We start from the raw sequence: 22,632 nt of genomic DNA on the forward strand, positions 1-22,632 counted from the left end.
AAAATAACGCACAGTACTTGAACGATATTAAAATACGTAATAGTACGTTAATACGATAATTTACATATTCTTTTGCTAAGATGAAAATGTATATGTGAATTTACTTGACAGAAGTATATGACATAAATTAGAAATAGAAACTATTTTCATGCTTAAAGAATAAAGGTCATAATGTTATAAATATTTAAATTTTTTACAAACATCATAAAATTGTAGAATCTTGACGCAGGAAGAAATAGTTAACAAAAGAAAAAAAAATATATTAAACAAATTCTTGTACTCCTCTCTTATCGCGTAAGAAAGAGAAACTAAAAGTTTCACTCCACAGAATGGACTTCGTTCTAAAAACCAATGAAATCAAATAACATGTATTTAAGTATTTAACTGTTATTTAATATTCCTAATTATTAATATAGATGAGAAGTCGAACAGATAGTTTACGATCATTACGTACAATATCGCAGATCCACCATCAGAGATCAGTAATATTAAAATAAAATTCATGTTGGATTAAAAGAGGGGTTAAGTTGGGGTTAGGTCAAAAAGTGGCCATTATTACACCTCCTTGCGAACGAAAAATTCTTGCGGGACGTTTAAGAGCATCTATCAAGATACAAAGAATTATTAGCATTTATCCGAAATGTGACATGGAAGTTGAAAAAGATGAGTGCAGAGATGAAAAAATCAGGCAGAGATCAAACTTACTCACGCGCTACACTTGATCTTCATTTTCTTTAAATTTTGATCCAGCTGATAAATCGATAATTAAATCAAGCGAACGAAGTTTGAAATCAAGCGAATCTGAAGTACCATCAGACTGTTGCTACGTGAGAACAATAGCCAACAACGATCTTGTACTTCGTATTTGCTCGATTCCAAACTCTAATCGATTTACCAGCAGAATTTACCAACAAAATAATTATTCAGAGATTCTGTCGGTAAATCAATCGAAGTTTAAAACTGAACGAATCCGAATTATTGCGAGATCGTTGATGGCTATTGTTCTCACGTAGCAACAAACTGATGGTACTTCAGATTCGTTCGATTTCAAACTACAATTGATTTATCAATAGAGTTGTCGAAGAATTATTTTGTCGATATCGGTGTAGAACAATAGCCAACAACGATCTCGCTGCACTTCACATTTACTCTATTACAAACTTCGATTCATTTACCAGCAGAGCATCTGAAGAATTATTTCACACATGGATCATCTAGAAAAAAACGAAGAAGAAGATGGAATTGTAATAACATTTTTTGTTCCTCGTTGAGAGCCGTTCTTAAACATTTTGCAGGAATTTCTCCTTCGCAAGAAGATCTAAAAATGACCACTTTTGACGCTCTCTTTTCATCCCGTATGAACTTATTTTTGACATTACCGATTGATAATAATGTCACTGCGATATTGTCCGCAATTATTGCAAATTATCTTCTCCGCGTTTCACCTATATCGATAATAAAGAATATCAAACAACAATTACTTAATTACACGTTGTTCTTGACTTTATTAATTTTTACGATAAAGTGCATTCTCTGGAAGAGATTTTACGATTTTCTTTTTCATTCCTTCTTTCACCTACGATGGTCCTTAAATAAGAAACGATATCGTAACGAGAAATACGACTTACCTGAGCGTCCACTTTGGTTCCACTAGTGTCGTCCCATACGACTTTGTGTCTGACGTCGCTGTTAGGGGACGTTTTACCCAACGTTTCCTTCACCGCCTTCACTACCTTCGATTTATCGAATTTAAGGCTTAAGCTGGCCGTTATTAAATCTTCCGGCTTCTGTTTCTTCGACATCGGTTGGTGTCTCTTCGTGAACCAATTCGACGGTGCCATAATGGTCGAAGCGGCAGCTTTCGAGGATCCGCTAAGCTTACCCTTGGCTCCGTGCAATATCGACACGTCGAAGCTGTTGGAACGGAAGCTCTTCAATCGACTTCGTTTCTGTTCGGCCGTTTTTCCGGACCAGCTTGATTTGCTATCGTCCCGCGAACTCGACGCTTCCTCGCCGCATCGGTTGATTTCCGTCGCGGAAGACGCTAACGAGCTTAGGATCGATATCAGATCCGTATTGGAGCAGACGATGCCCGCAGCACCGGAAACCGATGCACTCACGGCTCTTGGCAGTTCCGAGACGCGCCTTCGGAGAGAAGACGTCGGCGAAACCGACGGAGCAGGCATTTCAGAGAATCGTCGTTTCGGATATTGAGTGTAACGTTGAGCGGAGCTGTTACCTTCCAGCGGCTGTATCTCGCACACTTGCTCCGTCGACGTCTTGTACATCTTTAAGCGCACCTGGCAAACGGATTGCTTTTATTCGAAAGACAGTTTCTTTTTTATTATAATTCATGCGTTATGATACATGTTTCGATGATCGAGCCGTTAAGCGTGACAAAGCGATAGAATTGTTTCGCACAGAAATTCCAATTCTAAAATTATGTTAGGGATTCTAGGGCGTAATAACATCTTGGAACGCAAAGATATCGATGTGTCGATGAAAGTTAAGCGAGCTTTATCGAAGCACACGTTCGAGTCTTTGAGCGATTGCTAGGAATACGCGTAATGTTCTTTTCTGTGACCTGAAAAGTTGAACGACTACAAAAGGCGTTCGTAGAGCATTTCAAAGCGGAAGAAGAGGCAGATTATTTAATACGTAATATCTTCCTTTATAATGTATCGAATATCCTAATAATTAGAATCAGAAATTATCCGTTTATTTAGAGATCTGTTTGATGCAAGATCTAAAATCAATTAAATCGGATTGTACGGACGTATTTGTCTCTGTTAATCCTTTGACGTCGATACCAACGATGTATATAGCGAATGACGGTTATCAGCCAAGATTATGAGCACGTAGGGAAGAACAGAACTGAACGCTTGCTGTTTCAATAACGACGATCCATAAAAATCCGAACTCTAACAAAGAAACGCGTGATAACGAATACAGCACGTATTCTTTCGTATATTCTCAATGAATACGTATAAGTTTGCTCGTAACAGAGTTGAAAAATGCCTGTAACGTTCCAAGTTTGAACAACGTTTGTATCGCGCGAGAGTTGAACAATATCCGAACCGCTTGAACGTTAACAAGTATCTTTCTCTGTGTTCTCCTAGTAATATTCGAGGTGTGAATGGCGCGAGTGTCACGACCAGCCTTTCACGTGCTCTTGGCGCGCCTTCTTCTGGCAAAGATGGGACGCTACTTGAACTAACACGAGATGTTAGAGTTTTCCGAGAAGATCACGATATCTCTGCGGGCGAGGAAATTCGGCAACTTGTACCGCTGTAATATAATTCCAAATTACCCTGCGGAGATACCGAGTTTACGACACGTCCCTGGCGATCGAGCGCGGAACGAAGCAAAATTCTAAAAAGTATGCTCTATGTTATTGCTTAATAATTTATGATTCCAATTGAAAAATAAGCTTCTTCGCGACCATGCTATAAGCTTCACCGACGAACACGTGCTTCCTTAGCGAGGCTCCTGACGAACAAGGAATGAAAACCATAGCGATTCGATTCGTCCGTAATTTTAACTGTTAATTTTCGCCTAATTAATAATTGTTCTAACTCCATCTAAAAAAGAAGAAAAAAAAAGTAATTGATGAATCCACGTATGAGTACATTGTTATAAAGAACGATACGATGTAAATAATTATAAGTTAGAAAGAATAAAATAATAAATAATACGATGAAAATTGTATACCTGCAGAGTAACGAATATTCGGTTCTTTCAAATCCTAATTTCGCACGATCGTATAGAACACTTCATCGACTTTAAACTCGGTTTTTCTCAGTCTGCAAACTAGCGGAAATAGAGCGGCCAAAATAAACGAAAAATCCTTACCTTCCTCGCTTTCATCTCTGCGATATCGTCCATAATGTCCAACTGAAGATTGTGCGTGCTTCCACTGTTGCTCGGTGGTCCGGATATTCTAGACTCTGAGTCTCGACGACTCGGCAATATTCTGGTCGCGCCTCCAAGAGGAAAAGCGGCGATTGATTCGCGACGATTACGGCCAAACAGAGTCGGTGGCACTCTGGCAATCGTAACAACCGAATGTCTTCGGCCACCTGGTTGAGGAGCTGGTGCTTGAGAGAGAGTGGACAGGAAAGCAGCTTCCCTCGGTGATGGTCCTGATCCTTCTCCGCCACGCTCGCTCAATCGTCTCACCTGTCGACACAAACGTCAAGATAGTTTCGATACGCGAGAACTGTCGTATTGACGATCGAGCCTCGCGGAAGTCAAATCGATCAACTTCATCTTTGGACAATCTCATAATTTCACAATTTCATCGTCCAAGTACACGATCGAGTCTCACAGAACTTCTAATTCCTTAGAGCTTAACGTCACGCTCATCTTTCCACTTTCGTCTCATCACTTGCGATACTTGTAACGTAATTACCTTCCTTTACTTTTCAATTTTTGAGTTGGTCAATGTGATTTCTGAACGAGTCGATTGACTATGCGAGTCCTGGATAAAGATGACAACTAAATTATTCAGATTAGACACGTTGCTTCGATCAAACGATTTGAATTCAAGTAACTCGAAAATATTTGGTCAATGTGAAGCTATTATTTTACCAATGTGAACCTGTAATTTTGCTTGAAATATCCTTCCAAGTTTTTATGACGATTCAGACTGGTCGAGTTACCCGAATCAAGCAACTATTTTCAAGTAACTTGAAACTATTTTATTAATGTGTACGGTTGAGTGAAGCAAGTATTTTCAAATAACTTGAAGCTATTTTGTTAACACGTACAGTTGCTTGAATCAAGCAACTATTTTTAAGTAAGTTGGGACCATTTTGTCAATGTGAATCTGTAATTTTGCTTAAAATATCCTTCCAAGTTTTTATGATGATTCAGACTGGTCAAGTTACCCGAATCAAGCAACTATTTTCAAGTAACTTGAAGCTATTTTGTTAACGCGTAGAGTTGCTTGAATCAAGCAACTACTTTCAAGTACCTTGAAACTATTTTGCTAACGCGTAGAGTTGCTTGAATCAAGCAACTACTTTCAAGTACCTTGAAACTATTTTGTTAACGCCTACAGTTGCTTGAATCAAGCAACTATTTTTAAGTAACTTGGAGCCATTTTGTCAATGTGAACCTATTGTTTTACCAATGTGAACCTGTAATTTTGCTTGAAATATCCTTCCTAGTTTTTATGACGATTCAGACTGGTCAAGTTACCCGAATCAAGCAACTATTTTCAAGTAACTTGAAGCTATTTTGTTAACGCGTAGAGTTGCTTGAATCAAGCAACTACTTTCAAGTACCTTGAAACTATTTTGCTAACGCGTAGAGTTGCTTGAATCAAGCAACTACTTTCAAGTACCTTGAAACTATTTTGTTAACGCCTACAGTTGCTTGAATCAAGCAACTATTTTTAAGTAACTTGGAGCCATTTTGTCAATGTGAACCTATTGTTTTACCAATGTGAACCTGTAATTTTGCTTGAAATATCCTTCCTAGTTTTTATGACGATTCAGACTGGTCAAGTTACCCGAATCAAGCAACTATTTTCAAGTAACTTGAAGCTATTTTGTTAACGCGTAGAGTTGCTTGAATCAAGCAACTACTTTCAAGTACCTTGAAACTATTTTGCTAACGCGTAGAGTTGCTTGAATCAAGCAACTACTTTCAAGTACCTTGAAACTATTTTGTTAACGCCTACAGTTGCTTGAATCAAGCAACTATTTTTAAGTAACTTGGAGCCATTTTGTCAATGTGAACCTATTGTTTTACCAATGTGAACCTGTAATTTTGCTTGAAATATCCTTCCTAGTTTTTATGACGATTCAGACTGGTCAAGTTACCCGAATCAAGCAACTATTTTCAAGTAACTTGAAGCTATTTTGTTAACGCGTAGAGTTGCTTGAATCAAGCAACTACTTTCAAGTACCTTGAAACTATTTTGCTAACGCGTAGAGTTGCTTGAATCAAGCAACTACTTTCAAGTACCTTGAAACTATTTTGTTAACGCCTACAGTTGCTTGAATCAAGCAACTATTTTTGAGTAACTCGAAACTATTTTATCAATGTGAAACTGTATAGACACTAGTTAATTCCCATACACATGTATAATGTATAATGTATAAACAGAGCTATTTTTTCAGATCAGAAGGTACGATCAATCTTTTTCTTTAAATATATTATGCAAACGTTGGACAACGTTATGCTTTGTTAAGCTAATAGGATACACTAAAAAATACATTACCAAGAAAGGGGATGTGGCCCGTAAGTAAGTATGTTCTTCTCGATATGATCATCAGACAGTACCTGTGATGCGGTTATCCCGGAAGTACATTGCGGAGTCGGTAGAGAGTGCTTTCTTGCTTCTCTCCAGGGAGACAATAGATAAGGATTTAAGGATGGCGAATCGGGATCCATGCAACGCGGAGGAGACTCGTTCCTTCGCCATTCCGCTTCCTCTTCTCCCAATGTGCTTTCCTCTACGATGATCTGAGGCTCGCCACAGCTTGCGGCATTCACATTCGAGCTGTACGATTGTCTTCTCATTTTGCTTTACAAAACTCTCACCTGAACATAAATAAAACGTTTCTTCATTGAAACCTTATCGTAGCGGGGAATAATCGAACAGTACAAAAAAATTAATAAAAATAAGTCACATTTTTGTTAATTTTCTTTCGTATCTAAAAACAAATCTGATAGATTCAAAGATATAAGACCTTTGAAAATATCGTATGGAATTTAATACTAATTTAGTGTGCAATTAAAAAATTACTATACTATTTTATTTCTCCTATATATATGTCGGAGATGAAAGGACATCGGGGCCTTTCTTTTGGAATTTTTGGGAAGACCCCCGATACTTTAGTCTAGACTTTTTATTATAGCTGCACTTAAATAATAAAACTCAGAAATAGTCGTTTATGGTTTAATCCAATTATGTTTGCCCGAGATTTATGACAGTAGGCTTGGGCTCGAAGTGACACAACTGGTAAAAAAAAATTGAAAAAAAAAATGTTTATTCTATATTTTCGACTTCTTTTTTCGCGTAGAATCACCCCCTTTCCGCTTGTACCAGCAGTTACCAACCACCCTGTATATTAGGTTGTCCGGAAAGTGTCTTTCTTTTACAGACACGTCTTTTTCAACAACGCATCTTTATATAAATATAAAACCTAATCTGTCGAACGTTGTGATCTTTAGTTTGACAGAACAAAATGGATCATAGGTAATTCGATAAAATAATATAAAACGGAAAATGTGTATCCATTATTTGCTTATAAAACGAAAGAAACTTTTCGGACGACCTAATAGTTTCGTATTGCTATAAACGGAGAGAATTCGAACTTTTTAAGGAACGTACTTTAAACTAAAATTCGAAGAAAAATCAAATATTATACATAGTAACTTTCTACATTTTTATGTACAATATTCGTGTACGCGTAATTTTCGTCGTAATAATATCAACGATAGAATATAATCAGAAGAGTGCGCACGCGATAAATTCGATTGTGCGTTTAAAGGGAAAGAAACGAAAATTTCAATAAGAACGTAGTTGGCGATTTAATAGAATTTCAATAGAATTTCGATAATGGACAAAGGATTTCATTATTTGTCCGGTAACGTCGTTTTGTCCATTTTCGTAAAAGTCAGATTACGATTCCACGTTCTTCTCGATTCGAAGCTTCGTCGAGTTTAATCCGGCGGCGGGTTTAGGCTACAGCATGTTTCAAATTTCCAGCCCTTTGTATGCAGAAAAATCATTCGGCTCGATGAACCGCGTAAAATGTAGAAGTTCACTGATTCAGCGAACAAAAATAAATCGCATGTAATATTAAATCGATATCGTCGACCCGAGGGCGAACTTTCTCTTCGGAATCTCGTATCTTGGACACGTCGAATTGCCGTCAAACTTTCGAAATTCGATATTTCCTCCGATTCAATGCTACTCCTATGACTTTGATATTTGTCGATACAGCGGTACACGTGTAACGACATTTGCAACTTCGACACATGGAAAATCTGTCTCGTACAATGTGCGTTAGCCTGTGCTGAACCGAATGATCGCTACGTTAGAACGAAGTAGCTTCAATAAATAATTGATATGCAGCGATATAAAGAAAATAGTCGCGAAGTAAAAATTTTAATGTAAATCTTTCGATGGATTCAAAGGCGTAATAAAAAAAAAGTAATAAAAAGATTTCGAAGCAGAACTAGATTATTTGAAATTCTCTGACGAAAATGCTACAATAGAACGTCCTTTAGTACGGAAAATACGTTACAGAATTTTTTTCGGATGAAAAGAACGCGATGTAGTTATTGATTTTGAGGAACGTTCCATAAAATATTGAGTTGCTTGAGTTGCATATGTTTTGATTTTCGTAAATAAGTAAACGTGTATTGTTTATCGTTTTATCGTTAACTTATTTATTCTGTCTTTTCTATTATTTGTTATTTGATATTAAAAGATACATCTATTTTCTTAAAGTTGATTCGTATAATTTCGTTATCATTCTTTCGTTTATGAATTAATTTAATGTTAACGCGTCGCGTAATTTATAAATATTAAGAAAAATCGTTTATTCGAGTACATTGTTTACCTGATGTAATGTCACTCAATTAATTCTTCTGTCACTCAATATTCTTGTTGGATTTATCACGAAGAATAAGATCTTGTACGTGTGTACAAGCTGATGATTTCATCTAAAAACTTGGATAGAGAAACAGATATGTATGCAAATGTACGTAATGTATAAGAGAAAAACGTATGTACGAGTCCATAAATCGAAGTACGAACCGAAAAGGGAAATTTAAATTTTATCGAAAATTCTACCTCTAATCGATGTCTGCGTAAGATACGAGGACTAGCTGTTGGCGAGATACGGAAGCAATTTGTAGGTTCGAAGAGGAATATCGAGAAACTGGTGGAATACGCGAAGCTGTCGCCAAATTTTGACGTCTAATAACTTCCAATGGCCGTCTGATATCCGCACAGTAGCATTTCCAACGAAATAACGAGAGCGATTCGCAAAAGAAAATATCGACTCGCAACATTCGTTCTGGGCACGTGCTGCGTGAGCGCGTCTGCGTAATCCGTTTTTAACAGGCGAAAAAGTCAGTATTATTGCTACAGCGAAAGTACTGGGAAAAAAGTAGCGAAGCGTAGAACGTTAAAAATAAGACAACGTCTTTCCACGTCATATTCATTCCGATATTTACGAAGCCTTCGTGCGCCAAAAGAATCTGACATTCTATGGTAATGTGACAATAAACAGAGTATCTGTTAAGCAAAAAGAAAAAATATATACAGGGTGGTTGGTAACTGGTGGTACAAGCGGAAAGGGGGTGATTCTACGCGAAAAAAGAAGTCGAAAATATAGAATAAACATTTTTTTTTATTTTTTTATTTTCTTTTTTTTTTAATTTTTCCATCGAGACAACGATCTACAATGAGATCCGTTATAACGAGACGCGATAAAGTGCACGCGTACCGAGCGAAAACTCAAAGTCGATTTTCTCGAAAACAAAGCCTCGAACGAAAAATTGTTATTCTATATTTTCGACTTCTTTTTTCGCGTAGAATCACCCCCTTTCCGCTTGTACCATCAACCACCCTGTATAATATTACTGGAAACGTTGTACTCGGACAGAAGGTTTAATACGATGCCTTAAATAATAGAAGTTTCAAATGGTACAATAATATTGGGTTGGCAACTAAGTGATTGTGGGTTTTGTTAATACCACCTAATGATAAAATCCGCAATCACTTAGTTGCCAACCCAATATAAAGTATTAGGAGAAAAAAGTCCGAAATAATAGAAGTTCGTGGTCGGCTAAGTGCAGACCAGCGTTTTCATGGCGATAAATTAAGTTGAGGCACAATACCATTAATTCTCGATGCTACAACGCTCGCCAAGTTTTATGTCCCAATTTCGTCCTCGTTTCGACAAATGAAAATACTCTTGATGCTTTAAGAAAATTTCGAACTTTTAACGTTCGAAGAAGGAAACTTGCATATCAAGTAACGGTTCTCTCATATTTTCCTCAAACTCGAGAAAGTCTGTTAACGAAAGGAAGATACGACCAAGTGGAAACTGTGCACAGAATAAAAAATATCTAAACACCCAGAATAACAATCAATTACGAAATTACGAAGAAAAAATCACACAATTATAAGTCGTATGATAAATAAATTTCGTAAAACATCGATAAACATTGCTCTGTTTGTTGTTAGTTTCTTATCAACCTGTATATGTAAATGATACTATGTCGCGTTAATTTGAATCCAAATTTTCAGAATTTGAACAGAAATCGTAAGAAATTTCGATGTACAACGTACTTTTCAGTTTTTACTTTTCTACCTTTTTTTCTTTTTTCTTTTGTTGCAATGTTTTGTTACGTTACGCGAGATTATAATAGTTGAGATTCGCGCGGAATAAAACGAACAATAGTACATTTTACTTTCTCATGTAATCTCTAGGAGAAAATACAAAATTGTAACGTATATCGAAAAATAAATTTTCGTTCTGCGTGAAATGTCGAGAAATTCTTCCTTTCTTCGTCCGTGTTAGATGACAGACGAATGACACATCGGATGACTCGTGATTCCTTAGCGTAGAAAAATGAATTGAAATATTCACGAGGGACGATGTACTGTTAACCAGTTAACTGTGGAATTTAGTTTTAGAAATCAATGTGAATAAAATGCGAATAAAAATACGCGACGACGAGTATACACGTCGAACACAGAGAAAATGTGTTACGAGTTTCTGTCATAAGTTTTACGATCACGTTAAACCAAAACGACGATGGCTTACATTTTTCTTCGGAAAAATTAATTATACAAATAATTATTTCCTATGCAAAATTTTAAAATTCCAACAAAATAATAAAATTCGTAAACGAGAAAAATGTGAAAAGATAGAAGAAATTCAGTGGATCTTCTCAGTGTGGTATTTCTCGAAACAGGATATCGTACAAAGTGGCACTTGGCAAATCTAACACCAGCAACGTGAAGTGGATTTGCTTTCGATGATATAACTGTTATAAAATTAGAAAAATGTTTTTTGATGGGACGAATAGGTTTTACGGTTGAACTCGTAGATGGTCGAGCAATTTTCGAAGCTCGTGTTCGTGGAATTGCATATTCGATAATTTATTCGACACACATTCGACTAAAAAACTGAATCGTATTATATTTGCTGTATTATATTTCGATCGTCATCGGGGAATACCCGACACACACGGTAAAATATCCACTCAATTTGCAAGGAAACAAAATTGCGCAAACAATTCGGGTATACCCGATATATCGGTAAAAATAATCAACTGAATTTAAAAAAAGGAATGCGTTGTACAGGGAATAAGCGATATAACAAAGAAACAAATCAAATTTTTCTTCGTAAAATACAAAGCAGTTTTGCTGACGATACAAAGCGAACGTATCACTAAATAACATTTTCAGCGCTTCTTACTAAAATTTGGATTTTTTACGGTAAATGGTAATGTTTTATATTATACGACGAGTATATACAGACGAAACACAGCGAGATTAACGTTTACCTCGACGTGTTTTATTCGTGAAACGCGGTTAACTGTTTAAACACGCTATCGACGATAGCTTTTCGAAAGACGTATAAATAAAACGAGGAAATAGAGCGAAATGAAATAACAACGAGTCGTTCGATTTCTCGTTATGTCGTGTTGTTAAGAAGCAACAGAAATGAAATTTCAATTTTCCATTAGAATCGATGGAAGGATCAAACAACGATACGGTAAGAGAAATCGCATGATTCCACTCAAGTGGCACCGTTTTGTCAACGCAGGCTAACGCGTGACCTTTTGTCGTTTCGATCAACATGGTTCAACAGGGATCATACCGCCTGTACTGTCAGATGTTCGGCCAAATGGTGTTTGCATTTGTCGTAGATAAAACGCTTGGAAAATTCGTCGCGCGCTAGTGCGCTTCTCCGCTTTCCGATGAAATCTCGGACTTTTTTCTACTTTTCTAGTTTTCTACTTTTTCTATTTATCTCTGAAAGGTTATTCTATCGTTATACCGCTACTATTAGGTTGTCCGAAAAGTTTCTTTCGTTTTACGAGGAAATGATAATAGACGCATAACGTTTTTTATTTTATATTATTTTGTCGAATTACGTACGTTTTGTTCTGTTGAGATAAACACCGCGACATTTCACAGACTTGGTTTCACGTTTGTACGAAGGTGCATTCTTGTAAAAAATTCTTTTTGCGACACTTTTCGGACAACCTAATACGGTGTATTCGTTTTAGAAAGAAATAATAGACGCACGATGTTTTTTGTTTTATATCAGTTTATCGAATTATGTATAAACATGATAATAGAAATATAACGAAATGGATCATATCTAATTCAATAAAATAATAGAAGACAGAAATTATTGTTCGTCTATTATCATCTTATGAAACGAAAGAAACTTTTCGGACAACCTAATACGTTGTATTCGCTTTAGAAAGAAATAATAGACGCACGATGTTTTTTGTTTTATATCAGTTTATCGAATTATGTATAAACATGATAATAGAAATATAACGAAATGGATCATATCTAATTCAATAAAATAATAGAAAACAGAAATTGTTGTTCATCTATTATCATCTTATGAAACGAAAGAAACTTTTCGGACAACCTAATACGTTGTATTCGCTTTAGAAAGAAATAATAGACGCACGATGTTTTCTGTTTTATATCAGTTTATAGAATTATGCACGAACATAATAATAGAAATATAACGGAATGGATCATATCTAATTCAACAAAATAATAGAAAACAGAAATTGTTATTTATTTATTATCATCTTATGAAACGAAAGAAACTTTCCGGACAACCTACATCGAACAACAATACATCGAACGACTACGGTTGAATAAATTCTCTAAAAACGAAAATGTTTTTAATCGAATTAAACGATCGAGATGGCTGTAATACGTTTATAGGATTTTACGAATACCTACCGAGCGTTGAACGTTCGATGTGCTCAGATACCCATAAGCGATTTTTCTTTCTCGAGACGATTCCCTTTTGTTCACGAACAACCTGAAAATGGAAAAAATATCGTTAACGGGTGTGTTCGTGATAATCGTAACAATGTCGTTTAACCGATTTATCGAGGAATCGTTACGTGTGCTTTACGTTCTTTGCGAAATTCCACGACAAATATCGTTACGCGCGAGTTAATCGAGTAAACTATGCTTAAAACGGTTCAAAATTATTCCTGATATCGCGACCATAAATAGGAAATGATACAAAGAACAATGTTTTAATATCGTCTATGATAAAACTGTTAAATTTGTTATAGTAAAATTAATAGACATTCTAATCTTAACGAATTATCTTTTGTATTCGTAAGAGGCCCGACGATTTCTTTATCATGGAAAAATAATTTCAACGATATTTTTCGCTTTTAACGTGTTTGCAACGCGTATGCGTATATTCTTGCCTGTTGCGCGTTATACGTTTTAACGTATGCGCATAATTTTCTATCTACAAATACGCGCAGCTTTTAACGAAGCAGAGCGAAACGTTTGTAAAATTGAAATGTTAGAACGATGTTTTCGATAAAATTCTTTGTGCTCGACAGGTCGAATTGCGAGACCGATGCGTTTAAAAGTGCAATTTTCGAGGAATTAAACGCACGAAATTAGCAATTCTGAATATTACGTGTACTTTCTTTGCCTAGCCTTTGTCAGATTCGTTTTTATCTTTATTATTATTCAACAAGTTATTCGCAACTCGTACAACAAAATACAGGAATATACATACGCTGATTCAAATTTCTTCTTTCAACCATATAATTTTCTTTGCTTTGCATAAAACGATATTATCGAAACATTAAAATAGATAGAATCTGGTTTTGGAAAAATCAAAGAACATCGTGTGAAAATCGATCTTGTTCTAAATTGTCTTAAATATTCTTTAACAAATACGTCGTATTCTTTCGTTCTACTAAGTTTAAATTACCCTTTGCGTTAACTATTTCCTTCGTTTGCGTTCTTTTTCACTTTCCATCGTAATAAATCAGCCACGGATAGTCCATTTCGACGAATGGTTTCTCTCGATCGACGTGGCAACGATCGAAAAGAAAGATTTAGGATATTGCGGCCGTTCGCCGATAAGGAGCCCATTTACGCCGAAGGAGATCCGTTCTCTTAGATAGAACGTTCATAGAGCTTTGGGTCTTTTCATTTTATGGGATTAATATAAGTCTAGAAATTGTACAGTCGAACTTTAAGACCTTCGCAGCTTGATTCGAACGACGCTACTTCGTCCTGTACAAATTTTGATTTTTTCCACGAAACGCGTATTCACAGCAAAGTACCTTTTTCTGTAATCTTATCATGGCTTGCGAAAGTGTTCGAATAATCTTGATCGTTCCGAGGTGACGCGTATCTCGTGTTCGAGATACAATAGAAAACTGGGAAAATACCGAAAGGTCGGATGATACCGGCGTTCGTACGGTAAAATCGTAGAAAAGATTTCGATAACTTAACATCGTACGTGCATTTCAGTTTAGTTAACTATTTGATCGATTACAAGTTTAATTAATTTATTTACTTCGTTTGCGTGGTGTTGGCGTTAAAATTTCGAAAAAAACGTGCAGTTAGGAGAAAGCTGGAAACACATCGTATAATACGAGACTCGGATAGCCGAAACTTCACTGAGCTGGCGGAAATTTTGCGTAGGATCGCGTATTATGCCAAACATTTTGAAATCCCGTTAAGCGCTGTAACGAGACACGACTATCGTCGTGATTATGTTCGTTACATCGGCTGTGACTCTTCAATTTTTGTACTTTCAAGTCTATTCCTATTTTAACGAATAAAACATATTCGTAACGTTGGAAGAAGATGTTTAATCAAGAAAATTGAAACGAAAATCTGCGATCTTTTTTCATTTTGTTCAAAGATGGTACCTCGAAGATGGTACCCCGCTGGGGGTAGCCACCCACATGATAATCAAACAGCCAAAAAATTCTACCAAATGTCCAAATTGGACAAATTGTGAATGTAACTAAAAAAAAAAAAAATTTTGTTCAAAGCGAAGCTATTTTGTAACGCTGTAAGAACGTAATTGGATCGACCCAGACATAACTCGACCTGAAATGATCGAAAGGGCGTAGCAGGCTTTTTTTTTACTTATTGGAAGCATATAATTTATTCTGGTTCGCCAAAATATTAGGTTGTCCGAAAAGTGTCTTTCTTCTACGAATATGTCTTTTACGACAATGCGTCTTTATACAAACACGACAGCTAATCCGTCAAATGTCGTGGTCTTTGCCATAATAGAACAAAATGGAACGTACATAGTTTGATAAAATAACAGAAAACAAGAAATGTCGTGCATCTATTATTTCCTTATAAAACGAAAGACTCTTTTGGGACAATCTGATATTTCAACTGTCGATTATTCGTCGTGTTAAAATAAACCAGAATATTTAGCGAGCTATATTTAACCCTAATTGTACGTTTAAAGCTACTCTTCGTTCTCTGTACTAATCTTTCGTTGTCCTAATTTTCGAGAAATGTCCTGTAACTTCCACATACATTTTCCGATCCGTTTCAAATTTTTCCAATATAATACTCGTAACAGCGCCAGCGAAATTTCAAAATATCTCGCATGACACGCATCGTACATTCGTGAAAACACTCCGTGATAAGCGTTGGAACACTTTCTTAAGCCACTGGGTATATCGAATAATTTGGAAATTTCATTAGCACCGTAACGAGACAAAACTATCGTGATTATACGTGCAAAATGTGGAACAGATTTGAAAATGTATCAGAAAAGTATCGGAAAAATATACTTCGCGAAGATCATCGAATTATTCGAAAAACCAATTTTGTTCGCTACATCGATAAGCCACGGTAGATAGCGAGATCGTTTTTGGGACTAATAGTACGTTTAAAACTACTATTCATTAATTACTTCAAAAATTACTACCACGTACTAATTTTTCACTAATACTAAATAAACTACGTTCGCAAATAAATGTCCAGAGTAACGTAATTTCCATCTGCGTCGTCGGTTTCGTTTCAAACTTGACTGTTATTGTTGAGAATTGTGGATCTTTGAAGCCGAAATAATGTTATAGGAACGCTAAATTTATACTTGGGATTAATATTACAATAGTAATATATTTATTTCATGGACGATTACTTATATATTCATCGATACACACTTGCACGCGTCTCTTCTTCTACTTGCACTTTCTTCTACCCGACTGTTAACCGACTGATTAGCTTACATTCATCTGTTTTCGAGATATACCTCCACACACTTACCTCCACACACTGATACCCACATACAAGTACCTCTACTTTAACCCAGTCCAGCAGAGAAAATTATACATATCTCAACAGTTATAATTCGGATCTTCTCGCAGCGATTCCTGTCTCGTTGCAGCGTTAACAAATTTTCGGAAAGTGTCGCGTAACGCGCATTTGGAAAAAATTGTCCGCTGCGAACGTTCGAATAGCAGCGCGAGCCAGCGCACAAAAAGCGGGAAACAATTTTTCCTTGGGAAACTTGGAAGCTCGTGTCATCGTTTAGAACGCGTACCTGCACTGTGTTTTATCGATGTTCGGTACTTTGAAGTCTAAGTATAAACCTTGCTTGCACGGTGCCACTAATCCGTGACAAATCGAGCAAAGTAGAGGCTGCATTTCATCGAATCAAGGAACGTTTGACGTGTACACCGTGACGTACAGAAACGTGTACATCTCTGAAAGCCAACGCTTTGATGTTTAACGGTGAATGCACAATCCTCAGAAACGTCGTTGAAATTAAGCCAGTCGTTTCTGCCGGTGTACACGGAATTTCCTTTCTACGGGCTCTCGCGTACAAACGTGTTTATGTTCATTTACACCGTGTTTCTAAACGAGAGGTCTAATCAGTTTGTAAAGCCGATTTATCGGTTTCTGTGCGTACAGTTACGTTACCGTTCGTCGAACGAATCACGCGAACCAGGCAAGCAATTGCCCGATTTTAAGACGCGACGCGATAAACACGAACAGCCGGTTCAGTGGGACGACGATAATATCGTCGATCAGAACGTTCCATGTAAAATTAGTTAGAAACAATCCGGCTGTTATAATCGAACTTGGGCTATTGGCATCGATTGTGGTAATTACATTTGAGGAGCAAGCGTAAATAGAAGAATACGAATCCTTAGAAAATTAGCGAATAATTTCTTTCGAAATTTACTCTTAACCGAAGCATTTATCTTTTATACGATGTCACACACAGCAACTGGAGAACTAGGAGAGGCATCACGATCGCGACAATTACGCTCAGCTAATAAACGCAAAGGAACGAGAGACGAGTACTCTGGTAAGTTCGGCAAGCAAATGTCATCTTGTTTCTAGAAATAATTGTTAATAAGGCCAACAAGGAATTTGTTAATAATATGCCAACAGGGAATTTGCTAATAAACGTAACGTCGTATTAAGCGTACGGTTTAGGCTAAATATAATTTGTACGAATGCGACGACAGTTCGTAAGAAATTGAGTTCGATAACGACAATGTTAATTGTTTATGGTCTGTGCAACGCTATGAGGCGATTGTTCTCGAAAAATTGCAAGTGCCGAAACGACGATAATTAACGGATTCCATATTATTATCAAATAAATTTTAGGTAGTTTTAACGCGAAAGATTTATACTGTTTGAATAAATTCTCATTCGTAAGTATTTGCGCAAACGCTGGTCTCGTGCGGAACGTGATAATTAAAATTGCGGATTTTGACGCATTCACGGGAGATTTGAAGATGCAAATATTCCCAAAGCAATACACGCAAGAAGATATAAAATTGCACGAAGTAAATACGCAAATATTTGAGATATAATCGTAGATGAAACCTTCAGCCTGAGATCCAATCGAATCGGTAGCCTTTCTAAAACCGATCTCTACTTTCAAATCTACTTTAAATTTCACCCTGTTTTTATGAGAAAATTCTCAAACTAATACGATGCTCCTTGGAGAGCTCTTCTCTGCCTTCTCTTTCGCTCTCCACTCGTCTCCCCCTAGAGAACAGAGTAATAGGGCTACGTGTGCTCGTAGTCGGAGACAAAATTGGCGTTCAGGTGATATTCTACGAGAGCTTATTTTTCTAGATGACTCGTAACCCTGGCAAGTGTCAGTCTTTAATCCCTTAACGTACAATTTTGCTCCGCCTAACCGGTCAAAGATACGCAATTTCTTCCTCGATCTACGTTCGCGATCTAAAGACGCTCGATTATACGCACACAGAGACGCGAGAAGATACTGCGAGACTCTTAGAAACTTTTCACGCGTATATTATACGAAACATTTCGAAATTTCATTAGCAGCACGACGGGACACGACTATACGTGATTGTGAAATTTCTAAAATTTCTAATTTCTCTATAAAATCGTATCCAGAAGTTACATAAAATATCTATACGATATTTGTCGCGCAAAAACGACCAAAATATTTGTGCAGTCAATCGTTCAATTATTCAATTATTAGTCGATTATTCAGCAAAACGATCTTTATCGCCTACTTCTATTCGTGCAGTATACTAATTTTTCGCTAAATGTATATTTGCCATAAATGTTACAGTTACAAAATAACATAACCGTTATAAGAGAAGTTTGTAAAGTTGCGATATAAAAGTCGATGTTTTTAATTAAAAAATTTTGATCGCGAATAACCGTTAAAACGGATTAAAGTTTTCTTGATTACCGGTAATCGTTATCGACGAGGGAAATTTCATTTTGGTTACCAGTAACCAACATAAATGGCCGGTTTTTTAAATATTTTTCTTTTTGTTACGAGTAACTGTTATCCGTGGCGGGAAAATTTTATTTTGGTTACCGATGATCATTATCGACGGCAAAAATTTGTTCTACATTGTCAATTGCCACTGGCTATATTATCAATCGTTATTAACGTCACTGATAATTATTGGGTTGGCAACTAAGTGATTGCGAATTTTGTCAATACCACCTAATGACAAAACACGCTATCACTTAGTTGACAATTCGATAGTTCGTATATTCGCAGTTATTCATAAAACTTGTGTGTTTTATCGAGCAAACAAGAAGATATGAAAATATATGAAACGAATAGGATGAAAGATATCGCGGTACAGTAGTTTTATTAACAGTTGCATTAACGTTACAACGCCATATCTTTTATCTTATTCTTTGTTTCATACATTTTCATATCTTTTTGTTTGCTCAATAAAACATATCGGTTTTATAATTAGGCTTCTTTACGTTGTCAGTGAAAACCGATTATCAGCAATGTCAATAAACACCGACGATAGTCGAATGTGACTAAGAAATATTTTTTTCATCGATATTGATTGGCGGTAATCGAAAATCAATTTCGCCATCGATAACGATTATCGGTAACCAAAGCAAAATTCGGTTTTCGTTGATAATGGTCACTGGTAACCGAACAAAAATTCCGGTCACTTCCATTGATTACTGGTTAAAATTAAATTCCCATGATCTAAAACTATTATTGAGCGACCGAGGAACAAATTTAATCGTTCGTAATGATTATTCGTAATTAGAATAATTAACAATTAAAATTCTTGAATCGTATCACTTTTGGAGAAATTGAAAATTGGCTTTCGTTTAAATAAAAAGTAGTTTCTATCCAATGATTTTCCTGCCAAAAAATATTTAACATAATTGTTATTTTGCAGCTTCGATTGTAACTTTCACGTAGATTTCCAGATTGATTTCTAATTTTCCTATTGTAATACAATAATTAATACGATATAATATAATAATCTTAATATTAAATTATACATTTTAATATTGTAGGATTTTTTTATTTATTTTATTTGGGTATGGTCGTCGTTACAGGATCACCGACGATCTATCGGTTTCGTGATTTCTTGTGTCTTCGACGTGACACTGACAACAGTCTCCTCTCAACTCGCTAACGGCTACCTCTTGTGCCATGGCTCCGGTATACGTGGCACGTACACGTTCCACAGACGCGGATGACCCATGGTCAAGTGGAGTTTCTTAATTACCCAAGGTTTTTCCCCGATATTACAATATTATAACAACGATAGTTCCAATGCAGTGCATTTGATACACGTCCAGCAGTGAAAAACGACGAGGATGCAACAACTTTCGAAAAAGTCTGAACCGCAAGGCGGGTAATGCTTCGAGGATTCCTCTTTAAACGAAGAACTTCGATGCAGTTGAACGTTGTCAAGTTAAAATTACGCCAACTATGTTCGAGTAATGAGCTTTCCCGCTTTATGCTGCTTTTAGGTTCTGAAGAGAAAAATGATTTAAGTATTTCGGGTGGAAATTCTCCGAGTAGAACGAGAGTTTTAGTTCTCGCTTTTGCAGCAGTTGTCGTTTTAATAATTTCAACCTTCTTAATGCAACCTACATGCGACAGTTTCGTAGTAGAAACATTTATTTCCTGGAACAGCGCTTGAAAATGATCAGATTCGAATACACGCGTATTGCAGTTAGTTAAAATTTTAATTGAATATAAAATACACTATCGCGTGTTTCATTGGATAATGTAATGAATTTCTCGTAATAATATAGGAATTTCATTAAAACGAGTAAATCAACACGTTGACCGGCGAAGTTTAAACTACTTGCTGAAAAGCTTAACGATAATATACAGGGTGGTTGGTAACTGGTGGTACAAGCGGAAAGGGGGTGATTCTACGCGAAAAAAGAAGTCGAAAATATAGAATAAACATTTTTTTTTTTTTTTTTAATTTTTCCATCGAGACAACGATCTACAGTGAGATCCGTCATAACGAGACGCGATAAAGTGCACGCGTACCGAGCGAAAATTCAAAGTCGATTTTCTCGAAAACAGAGCTTCGAACGAAAAATTGTTATTCTATATTTTCGACTTCTTTTTTCGCGTAGAATCACCCCCTTTCCGCTTGTACCACCAGTTATCAACCACCCTGTATATGTACCTGTTCTTCGACCATCACGAGTCAGCCCAAGTTACTAATAATTGGAAATAAATTTCATTGATATTTTGTACTGTTAATAGTTAATGTGATATTGACTATAAAAGGAAACATACTTCTTTATTAATACGTACTTGCGAATTAATTTCACCGATATTTTGTTTCGTTGATGACGAAGAAGAAAACATAGCTGATTACTAATACAAATTAGACAATGAGACAAAGCTTCTGACAACGTACGTTGGAAATAAGATTTCACTGATATTTTGTCTTCTTAATAATTAATAAAATATTGATCATAAAAGAAAAATACCGATATTCATAAGGCATTTTAACAGGCAACGGCGTATAAATGCGAAGTACGGTAAAATGGAAGATGACGTCCGGCATTATCTGCCTGTTCATTTTACGCAGCTGCGAAGTTAAATTGAAATTCACGTATTTACAGAAAGTAATATCCTCCTCTAAGTGACGGTGCTAAAATGGTCAACAGAAATGGGCTACGTCAGTCAGAGCTTTCAATTACAGGGACGAAGTTGAAGAGGACTCTGCAGAAATTATATATGGAAAGATACAACTAATTGTTACTAGTCTTATTATCTTTTTAATTCTAATTTTTCATTCTCCACATAGTTGATTATTTTATTTCTTATCAATTTTACATAGTCGGTGAAAGGTAATCGTGCTCAATTACAATTCTACTTTGTTTTTTGATAATTTGTTATTTACCCAGTTGACGTTTGAAAACGATCAACGTTTTTGATATTGATTAAAAAAGCTTCGCATTAAGCAGTTGTATCGATGTATCGATTATATTAAATATATATGCTTTGAATAAATAGAATTAAAAAGTAAGAAGAAATTAAGAAATAAGAAATTCATCAAACTTATGAAAAAAGATCAATGTCTTTGTCAAATTAGAAACGTTATTTATATTAAATAATATTACTCCTGTATTGTTGATAGAATTTGTTTACTACATACATATATATATATAAAAAAATTATATATAAAAAGAAACGTATATATAAAAAAAATTGTACAGTGTATAAGTATAGCAAATGAAGATACAGCGTAGCCTGAAAAGTAGTACTAGGCAATAACTAGTCAGACGCTAGTGTTTCACTGATCGTTCGATGTTTCTTATTACTAACGTGGATAGTTTTATGAATTTGCCAAAGTAAATTAATATTTCTTTGTTATCTAGTAAAAAAATAGATCAGTGTTCTATCAATGATTAAAGAAAAGAATTAAATATTAATAAATTATTATATATATTAAATTAATTAAGAATTAATTATTGTACTTTAATTACGATATGTAAAATAACGAATACAAGGATTAAAGGTGTCAAGATTAATAAAGCGGTGACGTGTGATCAAAATTACTTTCGATGCTTCGTCGTACTTTAATTTTACGCTGCATTCCGACGATTCTATTCCCGAAAGTTCTTAATTTCATTCCCTGGAATTTATAATTCTTGAAGCGAATTTCTGCCAAGGAATTTATATTACCGTTTATACACGTCTAGAATTATATTTTGATCAATTTGTTCTGACTGAACTTGGCGAATTATTTCCAACTCTCTGCAGCTACGTGCACAATCATAAATCGCGAATTTCGGTCACAATGGTCGAAGTTCCCGATTCAACTACGAACATCATCAATTTCTCGCGT

General features: G+C 35.8%; 1 protein-coding gene across 3 annotated transcripts in view; it reads right to left on the reverse strand.

Moving 5' to 3' along the window:
- Nucleotides 1–22,632, reverse strand: part of LOC138179837 (uncharacterized) — a 70,779-nt gene that overhangs the window by 3,318 nt on the left and 44,829 nt on the right. For 2 of the 3 annotated variants that reach the window (XM_069113010.1, XM_069113011.1), the window contains exons 2-5: nt 12,977–13,058; nt 6,292–6,552; nt 3,853–4,179; nt 1,629–2,300 (exon numbers count right to left, since the gene is read on the reverse strand). In XM_069113010.1, coding sequence (XP_068969111.1) covers nt 1,629–2,300; nt 3,853–4,179; nt 6,292–6,531 — 1,239 coding nt within the window. In that variant the 5' untranslated portion in view covers nt 6,532–6,552; nt 12,977–13,058. The remainder of the gene's footprint in view (nt 1–1,628; nt 2,301–3,852; nt 4,180–6,291; nt 6,553–12,976; nt 13,059–22,632) is intronic. The other variant, XM_069113012.1, reaches the window with a different exon arrangement.

This window comes from Bombus flavifrons, chromosome 5 (assembly GCF_040668555.2).
Source record: "Bombus flavifrons isolate JBK064 chromosome 5, iyBomFlav1_principal, whole genome shotgun sequence".
Taxonomy (NCBI): Eukaryota; Metazoa; Arthropoda; class Insecta; order Hymenoptera; family Apidae; genus Bombus; species Bombus flavifrons.